Here is a 12,104-nt window from a genome sequence, read left to right as displayed (position 1 = left end):
ATTCAGTCCGATTACGAGACGTCTGAATGTGTTGGATTCCTATCGACCGCAGTTTATGACAGAAGACAAGATTTCCAACGTTTTGAGCTATAAATTATGCCCAAAGAGTACACGGTACGGAGTTTACGGCAAATTTAAAAAAAAAAAATCTTCAAGATCTGACGTGGGTCTGCCCTCTAAGTATGACATCACGTGCACTGAGCTCCGCAACACACACTCATGCAAAAGAGAGAAAAGGCGGCAAAAAAACATAAAACTAAAACGCTGACAATTATGACAGTATAAAATATATCAATAAGTGGAGATATGCGGTAATAGCTGAAAGTTTTGGCAACATTTTAAACTTGGAATGGTGTCTCTAGCTGAAAGCATGGCAGAGCCTTAGGCTTTTGGAGCTGAAGAAGTTTCAGCGGATTTTAAAACGTTTTTCATTGGAAACCATTCATTTTTATTTTTATAAAAAGTTTAATAATTTAAATATTTGAAAAAATATGAAAAATGTAAAAGCGTAGAATAATAGCTGAACGTTTTGTCAACATTTGAAATTTGAAATTGTGTCTCTAGCTGAACGTATGAAGAACCTGCAAACGTTTGAAGTTGAAGATGATTTGAAGATTTCCCCATTGGGTCCCATTTTAAAAAAAATCATAAAAAGTTTAATAATTTAAAAATTTGAAAAGTCTGAAATTTGAAAAGGAAGTTGCACATGTGTGCTTAAGAAGCTGAATATTTGAATAATTGAACTTTTTTCTGTAGCTGAAAATATGAAGGAGCTGAAGAGGTCCAAAATACGTACGGAAGAAATAGAATAATAAGTTTTTTAAAGATTCGAAGAACAATAGTTGGAATGCTCGAAGCATTCCAACTAATAATAATAAGTTTTTTAAAGATTCGAAGAACAATAGTTGGAATGCTCGAAGCATTCCAACTAATAACTAGAAAGAGCATTTTCTGCTGAAAATGCGTTGGAATGCAAAAAGCTGAAGCTTATAGCTGAAATATTTGAAAGAAATAGCTGAATATAGCTGAACATAGTGGAATATAGCTTAAATTAGCTAAATATAGCTAAATATATTTGAAAATGAAAGAATAGCTGAATATATGTAAAAATAGCTGAATATATTAATATAGCTGAAAATAGCGGAATAGATGAATATATAAATAAATAGCAAATCATTATTGAAAATATAGAAAAGGCAAAATACCTGCTAAAATTTTACAGTTCAAAGTCATTTAATTGAACTGTTGAAAATTCTTGTCGTTTAAATGTATAATTGGAAAAGTTGAAAGGAAAACTGCATCATCTAAATCAGGGGTGTCAAACATACGACCCGGCCCGCCACAGTGTCCAGTCCAACAGAAGAAAAAAAAAGTTTTTTTGAAAAATTAAAATCTGCCATAGGTGGGGTTTGAACCACTGACCTTTTGCTCCTAAGGCAGAGTTGCTAACCACTGATCTACAGGTGCAGTTGGTGAGACATCTGATATTATTGAGTGTCTACAAAACCATCTGTTAAACCTAAGAACGTGAACGTCAGTGACGCTGTTAATCCTGACGTCTATAACCAAAGTGACCTGCACACACGCGCGCGCACACACACACACACGAACGTGCACGCAACCATAATAACACGTTAACGCGGCCGTTCGCGCGCGCACGGCCGTGCACGCGCGCGGCCGTTGAGGCGCGGGCGCACCCGGTGGCGAGCGTTTACACGCGCGGCCGTTTCACGTTAGTGGGCGTTTACGTGTGCTGCCGTTCACGCGCGAACACGGCCGTTCATGTGCGCCACCCGTTCGCGTGTGCGGCCGCTTACGTGCCTGCTGCCTGTAGATGCACAGACCAAAGGGCTGCTGCTGGGGACGGACCTGCTCTCCCATTCAGTCGGACCTCAACACGTCTTATCTGTTGGATTCCTATCGACCGCAGTTTACGGCAGAAGACAAGATTTCCAACGTTTTGAGCTATAAATTATGTCCAAAGAGTATACGGTTTGGAGTAGAGAGCAAGTTTAAAATATGTGTATCGCCAAGTGCCCTCGCTCTGGAGAATGACGTCACTGCTCTGAGCTGCCCAACACACAATAATGAGAAAGGCAGAAAAGGTGCGGAAAAAACATAAAACGAAAACGCCTACAGTTAAAACACTATAGGAGATATCACAAAGATGAGTAATACAATAACAGCTAAACGTTTTGTCAACATTTTAAAGGTGGAATGGTGTCTCTAGCTGGAGGCATGACAGAGCCTTTCCCTTTTGAAGTTGAAGAGTTGAAAGCGGATTTGAAGATGTTCTTCATTGGAAACCATTCTTTTTTTTTATAAAAAGCTGAATAATTTTGAAAATTGAGAAAATTTGAAAAATGTAAAAGCGTAGATTAATAACTAAAGGTTTTGTCAACATGTGAAATTTTAAATATTGTCTCAAGCTCAACGTATGAAGAAACTGTAAACGTTTGAAGTTGGAGATGATTTGAAGATTTCCCCATTGGGTCCCATTATAAAAAAAATCATAAAAAGCTTAATAATTTGGAAATCTGAAAAGTCAGAAATATGAAAAGTCATAGCCATCGTCTCCTTAACTAGCTGAATATTTGAATAATTGAACTTTTTTCTGTAACTGGAAATATGAAGGACTAGTTACGGTCCAAAATACGGATGGAAGAAATAGAAGAAACAGTTTAATAAAGATTTGAAGAACAATAGTTGGAATGCTTGCAGCATTCCAACTAATAAGCCCGCAGGAGAACATGAAGTGTGCTTGCCGCATGGGGTCATAGACCCCATGCGGCTGAAGCCACACTTAATTAAATGTAAACAGAGTACAAACAGAGTGCAACGTGCAAAATGCAAAACATATGTATGTAACATATATATATAATAATGTATATACATGAGTGTTATTTATATACGTGTACAGTGAAAATTAGTCCCCGGATCTGGACTCGAGGGATTTATTGTAGTCTTAATCTAGAGTACCAGGTCGTCAGATCTAGAGTACCAGGGGCGTCAGATCTAGAGTACCAGGGGCGTCAGATCTAGAGTACCAGGGGTACCAGATGGACTGTGAACTAAGGAATCCAAACTTATGTTTTCATTATTGCGACAAATTCATCTCTCTCAAGATTTCAGAAACCCAGTTTTCAGAAAAAGAGTTACCAGGGGTTGAGGGCAGTAATTCACAGAGATGAATGTCGGCCGTGAGCACTGGTAAACCGGCTTGACAGGTCCATAAGCGGTCTATGGACTGAATTAAGTGAGAAAAAAGTGTTTAATAAAGTACAACCAGCACAGCCACGATTCTTGCAGGACGTCCGGGCCTCATCCTGGGCATAGAGAGAGGTCACCCGCGGGGTGTGTCATGAGTCCTGGAGGTATTTCTGATCGTTTTGTAAAAAAGATTCACCAAAAATGACTCCTCCATCGCTCCCTCCCTTTTGTGTTAATCCCTTTGTTGTGTCATTGTTCCTCCCCGCCTCTCCTAGACTACAGGAATGTAACATTAGGGGCTCGTCCGAAATAAACTACAGAGGTGGCTTTAGTAAGCAAGTAACACAGAAACAATAACTGCTTCCTACAAAGGGAGGAAGCGGGAGCACACGTCTGCGTCGGCTATCGGCCCACCGGCTTCCAGGCCGCCTCCCCAGCCTCTAAGGCCCTGTTTACACGAGGGGGAAACGCATATGCATTCATGTGGTTTGGCCTTTCATTTACACAAAAACGGAGGTTTTATCAGGGAAAACCATTATTTCTAAAAAACTCCGGCCAAAGTGGAGATCTATGAAAACTCTGTTTGCGTGTTTGCGTGTGCACGAGGTCAAACGGAGTTTTAGGTCCTCAAACGTCACCGTACGCGACTAAAAAGGCATCACGTCATCACGATTGCCATGTGTTCGTCCCTACTCATCCCCTCGACTAGGCAAAAGGGAACAGACACCCTCCACCCTTCTCCTTCCTTCTCCCCTTAATCCCTTCCTCCTTCAACACCTTTCCACTTCCTGAAGGTCACGACACAACCAGCCTGGTCTTTGTTAGTGAAATGATATTAAAGCCTGATAAGCAAATGATTGTTCCAGAACTTTACAGGAGCTGCACATCTATCACTGCCTGACAGAGACGAGAGGAGACGAGAGGAGAGGGAAGGACCAGAGACGAGACGAGAGGAGACGAGGATGGCCAGACTTCTCCTGAGCATCATCGTTGTGTCAGGCAAGACTTTAATATCTTTTTATTCTTTTCCCATCATGGACATTATATTAATATTGTTTAATATGTTTCCTTTGACATTCCACTAACTTCCCCTTCTTTCTTGATCTTTTTTACTGTAAGACAGCGGTTCTCAAACTGGTTTAGTCACGCCTCACTTTGGAGGAAGAAACATGTTTATGCCCCAACAAAATTGTACCAAAATGGTCCATGCTGAATTTTTATTGAAATTAGTTTTTGTGACTCCATCTGTGATTTTTCAAGTATTGAAATAGATAAAATATGCAATCACTTTGCTAGAACACTGCAATGAACCTGTTTTACACTGAATATCTTTTCAACATCATAACGTTCAAGAGAGCAGATGTGTGAGCGTCACGATGTTTCAGTTTTAGTGGGGTTCGTGTATTTTGCGGCCAATGGATTTTTGTTTTGAAATGACAAACCCAAAATCGAGAAACGAGTTGTTCCCTGATTTTGTTTTTCTCATTTCAAAACTAAAATCCGTTGACTAAAATACACAGACCTAGTGGCTGCAGTGAGCTGCTTTCCTCTTCTTTTTAAAACGCAACACAGACAGCTTTTGGCAAAACGCCAAGAATCGCTGAGTCCTGCATGTGCAAACATAACCTGTCGAGGGCGTAACTACATTTCCATGAAAGCACAGACATTTCCTCATGTATTTAATAATGTATTTCCTCATGTTTTAATTCATGTATTTATTAATGGCGTTATAAGTCTGTGTCCTTTTTTAATATGTAGAGATCACAATGAAGGTATTTGAATAGATATATTGAATAGATAAATTGCTGCTGAACTAACTTTTGTCTCCCTTGCATTGTAGAGTTTTGTACCTGTGTCAGACATTACCTCACCTGTAATACGGCCCAGTTTGAGAACCACTGCGTTGATGTAAATGATGATGTGCATTAAGTTATTAACATGTCATCAGCGTGCTGTGTGTCATCAGCGTGCTGTGTGTCATCAGGGCTGTGTGCCGTCTCATCAGCTGCTGTACGTCAATACCATGTTGTTAATGAGCTGAAGAACATGACTGAAGCACAGCAACACTGCAGAGAGAACTACATGGACCTGGCCACCATACGAGACCCGCAGGACCTGGAGACCCTGAATGCAACGCTGAGTTCAAGCAAAATGGCCGCCTCCGTCTCCGTGAGTGTTATTACGTCAGTGACAGGTGGTCTGAAAGTTTGACATCCACACAGTGGTGGAAAGTATGCAAATGACCTGGACAGAAGTGTGTACTTGGACTGTTAGCACCATTAGCTGTTAACATCGTTAGTTGTTAGCATCGTTAGCTTCTAGCAACATTAACTGTTAGCACCATTAGCTGTTAGCATCGTTATCTGTTGGCATTTTTATAGGTTAGCATTGTTAGCTTCTAGCATCGTTAGCTGCTAGCATCATTAACTGTTAGCACCATTAGCTGCTAGCATCATTATAAGTTAGCACCCTTAGCTGCTAGACATTAGCTTAGCCATCACCACACTGTGAGACTCTTAGTCCATTATGAACAGCAGGAGTGATGACAGAAATAAAACCTTTTCTATGTTCATATTAGCACCTGAATATTGTTTACTTGAAATAATAAATCAGACTGATCGTCAGGATCAAGAATATAAATGAGAAGTACAAATGTCTGAAAGTCTGTTTCTTTATATCACAATGAAATATTGTTTCAGAGAGTCTGGATAGGACTGCACATGGACAGCTGGAAGTGGTCACTGACAAACTCAAGCTTCTACAAACCTGGAGAGATGGAGTTCAGAGGATGGTCTCTTGGTCAACCAAACAACTATGAAGGAGAAGAATTCTGTGCGGCGATGTATAATGACGGAACATGGTTGGACTACGGATGTTCTGACAACTTCAGACCAATCTGCTTTGATGTCAAAGGTGAGAATATTAAAGTTACTATGACAAAGTTTCATATAGTGTTTATAAGGAGCCTCCTGTTGACTGAAGAAGAGGAGGAGCAAGAGGAGGAAGAAGAGAAAGAGGAGGAGGAGGAAGAAGAGGAAGAGGAAGAAGAAAAGGAGTGGGAGGAACAGGACTAGACTGAGACTTTAGAGGACCAGGACTAGACTGAGACTATAGAGGACCAGGACTAGACTGAGACTATACAGGACCAGGACTAGACTGAGACTATAAAGGACCAAAACTCGACTGAGACTATAGAGGACCAGGACTAGACTGAGACTGGTCCAGGACCAGTTAAAGGTCCTCAGGGTTACTTGAACTCGTCTTCAGCTCCATGAAAGTCATTTAAAGCAGATTAATGAGCTCATTCAGCCGGTTTGTATCAAGTCTGTTGGAGGTCAAATATCTCTGATGGCTTTATGAATGTGGACTCAATGGACGCTGCATGTTCATGTTCACACAGCTCCGTGTTGATCCATCTTCATGCTGAGATTCATGCAGAACAATAAACTGGTCTGCATCATGTAGTCTGTTATGGTTCCTCTACTCAGCACTTCACTCTGCTCTGCTTTCAGGGCCCAATGAGACATTTGTCTTCATTAGCACCTATATGAACTGGACTGAAGCCCAGAGCTACTGCAGAGAACACCACACAGACCTGGCCATAGTGAGGAACCTGGAGGAGAACCTGAAGGTACAGAAGCTGATACCGACGGTAGAATTTGTTTGGATCGGCCTCTTCAGAGACGGATGGAAGTGGTCTGATGGAAGTGACTCCTCATTTAGGAACTGGAAGTCTAATGAGCCTGTTGGTTTCTCTGAGGATTGTGTGTCAGCAGATTTTAGTGCCGGTGGACGATGGGAGATCCTGAAGTGTGACGTCATGTCAGCGTTCATCTGCTACAGAGGTAAGCTATCATTCACTCAGGACTGACATGAGGACTTAACAGGATATAAATATAAAGTTATGGATAGAAAACACATTGAATATGCAGATCAACTGCAGATGATGGAGAGTGCTGGCCTCAGTGATGCACCAATGCTAATGCTAAATCCATGCTAAGCTAAGCTAAGGTGTTCTTGCACCAGCCATATTAAAAAATTGAGTTGATGAAAAATAATTTTCTATTTTATTATTAAAAGTCGTGACTGATGAAGGTTGTTTGTGTTTCAGACGTTGAGCCTGTTGCGATGCGAGTGGTGAAAGTGAGGCTGCAGAAAAGCAGCTCCTCTGTGGATCTGAATGACCCTGTGGTGATGGAGGGCCTCTTGAAGCAGGTACATCTTCCTCTCAGTAACAACAGAACCAGCAGGTGATACATGTGAGGTAGTGCACTACTAAGAACAATGTAAAGGTGCTCTGTGCAGACGTGGACACGTCATGACTGAAGGTAGACTTGTGTCCAGACAACATGAAACAACAGAGCTGCTCTAGTGGAAACCAGAGTTCTTCTCCAGCAGAGCTTCCACATGAGGACAGTGTGAGACAGGATGCAGAGAAACAGCTTTACTGAAGACTTCTTCTCTCAATGTGTTTGTCTCTCAGCTCAAACAGAAGCTGAAGGACCAGGGGCACGACGACGACATCAAGCTGAGCTGGAAGAAGCAGGCGGATGGAAAAGTCTTCCACAAGGAAGAGAAGAAGAGCAGGAAGAAGGGAAGAGATGAGCTGTAATGTTCCTTCAGTCCACTCTGCTCACAGGCTTCCTTTCTCCTCCTCTTCCTCCCTTTCTTCCTCCTCTTGCTCTCAATCAGTGGTAGAAAGAACCAAAGTCCTGTATGGACCTCATGAGGACCCCGTAGTGAGTTCTAGAGAGGACCTTTAGTTCCTGTTGGAAACCTGTGTGGGATCTTGTTTGCACCCTTAAAGGTAGAAACCTTCATATGTGGTTCTGGGTAAAACTCTTGATGCTTAGTTCTAGGTAGAACTCTGTGTAAAGGAACCTTGAGGAAAGGTTCTCCCTGGAACCAAAGAGGGTTCTCCTCTGGGGACGAACCAAAGACCCTCCAGGGTTCTAGTGAGCACATTTATTTCTAAGAGTGTAGTTACTTTGCAGAGTAAGATGTTTATTATAAAGTGTGTGCTAATCTTATTAATTGTGGCGCATTGTTTTGTAGAAGAATGTTAATAATAATGATGCAATAACATGTTTATTATATTAAAGCTCTCTAAAGAGTTCATTCTGCAGAACGAGTGCTTTTACTTTTGATCATGAGGAACATTCTTCTGTAGTTTTTACATCATAATTCTGAATGTAGGTGTTTTATTGGTGATGTGTGTTTTCATTGTGATGATGCTTCTTTTGCTTCAATAAAACCTTTGAATGAGCTTTCTGTGTCACAGTTCTTCATGTACTTCAGCTCAGAGTGATGACTGATAGACCTGGGTAAAGTGAGACTTTGGCATGCCCTGACAGTTGTCGTCCACCTACTGCCATCTATTGTCCCCAGTGCCCCTGGTACTCTGAGAGAGGGATTTCACTAACTTTGACACAGAGAAGGTGAAAATATGCGTGCGCGAGAGTATATTGAAGGTAGTTACACTCCACGTTGTCCCCCTAAGTAGTATAAGGTGGGTAGTTTATGTGTGCGTGTGAAAATGCACACGTGAGTGAAAATGTGAGTGCAAGTATGTGCGGCGCGCTCCTAAATCGGAAATACATCATTTGGGGCGTGTTTAGGGGCGCGCCTGTGGCTAAACGGCAAATACGCCATTCAGGGGTGTGTTTGGAGGCCGAAAGTCCACAAAGGTCGGAGAGAAAAAGTACTTGAATGGAAAAATAAAGGTAAAAGCACATTTGTTTCTTAACCTCTATTTCAAAAATAGTGAGTATTTGGTTCAATACTGGTACTGATTTCTGTTAAATTTGTAAAAAATGTGAAATATTTCTGGTTCTCCATAGTTTTTTCGAGCGTAATCTGCATAACTTTCAGTTTGATCTTCATTTTTTAAACATTTCTGGTCTGAAACAAATTGTTGCTTTTATTGTTTTGCGCGACTATATTGACCACGTATGCACTTTGTGCTTAACATTTGAAATAAGATCAAAGGATGAACCAAAGTAAACCTGAGACGCGAACACGTCTTCTGTCTTTTAACCAGTGATGGTGGTCAGTTTGTCTATCGCTCACATCCAGACATTAAAAAGAAAAAGTGAACAAGAACATGTGTTTTATAGTGAGAAACATGTGTTTTAGAATCAGAATCAGAAAAACGTTTTATTGCCACGTAAGTTATTGCAAACGAGGAATTTGTCTTGGCGGAGGGTGCATCATAAAACAACAACAACAACAACAACAACAAGGAACATTTAACTGTACAAGTAAAAGTATAAACATTTGGATACAAAAACAAGTAAATAAGTAAATGCAGTAAATAAGTAGCAATGCAAGTAAAATAAAAATAAAGGGGTAGTGATCAATAATGATAATACTAAGAGTAAAGGTAAGTAAAGTGCACAGAATGAGGTAATGTTTAAAGTGACAGGTGATGAGTAAAGTGGCGAGTGACCTTGAATGTGCGATGTGGACAGATGTGCAGGGAAGAGAAGGAGAGAAGGAGAGAAGGAGAGAAGGGAGAGAAGGAGAGAAGGGAAGGTCCTGGCAGACAGAGTCAGTCAGTGGACCTGGTTCTGTTGATGAGCCCGACTGCTGCTGGGTAGAAACTGTTAGTGTGGCTGGAGGTCCTGGTCCTGATGGACCTCAGCCTCCTGCCAGAGGGAGGGGACTCCAACAGGTGGTGACCAGGGTCAGAGGGGTCGGCCTCAACCTTCCCTACCCGCTTCAAGGTCCTGGAAGCAAACAGGACCTGGAGGGACGGCAGATTGCAGCCAATCACCTCTCAGCAGAGCAGATGATGCGCTGCAGCCTGGCCGTGTCCTTGGCAGTGGCTGCAGCGTGCCAGACAGTGATGGAGGAGCAGAGGATGGACTCAATGATGGAGGAGCAGAGGATGGACTCAATGATGGAGGAGCAGAGGATGGACTCAATGATGGAGGAGCAGAGGATGGACTCAATGATGGAGGAGCAGAGGATGGACTCAATGATGGAGGAGCACAGGATGGACTCAATGATGGAGGAGCAGAGGATGGACTCAATGATGGAGGAGCAGAGGATGGACTCAATGATGGAGGAGCAGAGGATGGACTCAGTGATGGAGGAGCAGAGGATGGACTCAATGATGGAGGAGCACAGGATGGACTCAATGATGGAGGAGCAGAGGATGGACTCAATGATGGAGGAGCAGAGGATGGGCTCAATGATGGAGGAGCAGAGGATGGACTCAATGATGGCGGAGCAGAGGATGGACTCAATGATGGCGGTGTAGAAGTGCACCATCATGGTCTTTGGCAGGTTGAACTTCTTCAGCTGCCTCAGGAAGAACATCCTCTGCTGGGCCTTCTTAGTGATGGAGCTGGTGTTCAGCTCCCACTTGAGGTCCTGGTGATGATGGAGCCCAGGAAGAGGAAGGACTGCACAGCGTCAACTGGGGCGTTATGCAGGGTGAGGGGGGCGGGTGGGGCTGTGCTCTTCCTGAAGTCCACAACCATCTCCACTGTTTTCAGAGCGTTGAGCTCCAGGTTGTTCTGGCTGCACCAGGTCTCCAGGTGGTCAGTCTCCCACCTGTAGGTGGACTCGTCCCCACCAGAGATCAGACCGATGAGGGTGGTGTCGTCCGCGAACTTCAGGAGCTTGACGGGCTGGTGACTGGAGGTGCAGCTGTTGGTGTACAGCGAGAAGAGCAGAGGGGAAAGAACGCAGCCTTGGGGGGAACCGGTGCTGGTGGTCCTGGAGCCAGAGACGTGTTTCCCCAGCTTCACGTGCTGCTTCCTGTCAGACAGGAAGTCTGTGATCCACCTGCAGGTGGAGTCTGGCACGTGCAGCTGGGAGAGCTTGACCTGCAGCAGGGACGGGATGATGGTGTTAAAAGCAGAGCTGAAGTCCACAAACAGGATCCTGGCGTAGGTTCCTGGGGAGTCCAGCCCTCCTCTTACCTTCAAATTTACTAACATCTTTTACCTTTGGGGTCAATTTGACCCCAGCAATTTAAACACCCAGAAAATGATCATAATTCTATTAGGAACTTTGTGCATGTTTGTTGACTACTTAAATAGCAAATTTAATTTTTTTAAAAAGACACCCACCCCCTTAAACATCCGGGAATACCTGTTAAGCAACTGTGGAGAAATATGCAGATCAGAATAAAATCTCACTGATTGACATACCATTTAAAATAGATCATGCTTTATGTTTTAATGGCTTTATATGATGTCTTAAGTACATATTTTTGTTATCTGTAAGGTTTGGAATGATACACATTTTCTGTTATTAAGATGAATAATATTCGTTATGTTCGGGGTCAATTTGACCCCAGAAAAAACACAACCAATTTCAAAAATTCAGAAGGATTTTTTTTTATATAGAACATCATCATCATCATCATCATCATCATCAGAACATCAGCAAAGAACACGTAGGTTCTCTACACACAAAAAAACTAAAAACAATAAATTTTTGTATCGGGCTGGATCCATGCGAATGGTCACTCAAATGTGACAGAATGCTAACTGACCGAACTCTCGTCGGGCCTGCCTTGTTTCTCGGTCATCGAAGCGTATGACATGGGAGAAAACATGGAAGGTATTTAGAGACATGGTGGCTGGAAATATTGCCCTTCCAGTGCCAGCAGCCCAAAGACTTGCTGTTGCTTCACCTTTGGACTTGTACACTCCTGCCAAAATGAGCAGCCCGATGTAAGCTTGCAAGTCGGTCACATCCAGGTCTTTCCAACTCTCCCCGTATACACGCCCGCCCTCTAAATTTATCATCTGATGTACATTATTTTCAATTGATAGTGTTAGGAAGAGCTCAAATGCTGATTGTATGTCATGGACATGACTGACAGCGTATCTGGTGGGACCTGGAACCATTTTGAGGACATCAGAACACTAAGTATA

General features: G+C 42.6%; 1 protein-coding gene across 2 annotated transcripts; it reads left to right on the top strand.

Moving 5' to 3' along the window:
• The first annotated feature begins 5,197 nt into the window (after positions 1-5,197).
• LOC137800922 (putative C-type lectin domain family 20 member A) lies at positions 5,198-8,358 on the top strand. Of its 2 annotated transcripts, XM_068598291.1 has the most exons (6): positions 5,198-5,379; positions 5,910-6,123; positions 6,723-6,841; positions 6,971-7,055; positions 7,322-7,425; positions 7,694-8,358. In XM_068598291.1, the coding sequence occupies exons 1-6, from the start codon at positions 5,257-5,259 to the stop codon at positions 7,820-7,822; spliced, it is 774 nt and encodes a 257-aa protein (XP_068454392.1). In that variant the 5' UTR covers positions 5,198-5,256; the 3' UTR covers positions 7,823-8,358. The 2 variants fall into 2 exon arrangements, with proteins under 2 accessions (XP_068454392.1, XP_068454391.1); XM_068598290.1 differs by having other exon boundaries at positions 6,723-7,055.
• The last annotated feature ends 3,746 nt before the right edge of the window (positions 8,359-12,104 follow it).

The sequence above is a fragment of the Clinocottus analis genome, unplaced genomic scaffold, assembly GCF_023055335.1.
Source record: "Clinocottus analis isolate CAN_PGR_092001 unplaced genomic scaffold, fCliAna1.0.p SCAF_4, whole genome shotgun sequence".
Lineage (NCBI taxonomy): Eukaryota > Metazoa > Chordata > Actinopteri > Perciformes > Cottidae > Clinocottus > Clinocottus analis.
Note: the sequence above shows the minus strand (reverse complement) of the source record. Positions and strands in the feature narration are given on the sequence as shown.

Coding starts and splice junctions, on each gene's coding strand:
- LOC137800922 (XM_068598290.1), top strand. CDS start 5,257: ATGACTGAAGCACAGCAACACTGCAGAGAGAACTACATGGACCTGGCC. Junction 6,124..6,722: donor AATCTGCTTTGATGTCAAAG/GTGAGAATATTA, acceptor CTCTGCTTTCAG/GGCCCAATGAGACATTTGTC. Junction 7,426..7,693: donor TGGAGGGCCTCTTGAAGCAG/GTACATCTTCCT, acceptor TTTGTCTCTCAG/CTCAAACAGAAGCTGAAGGA.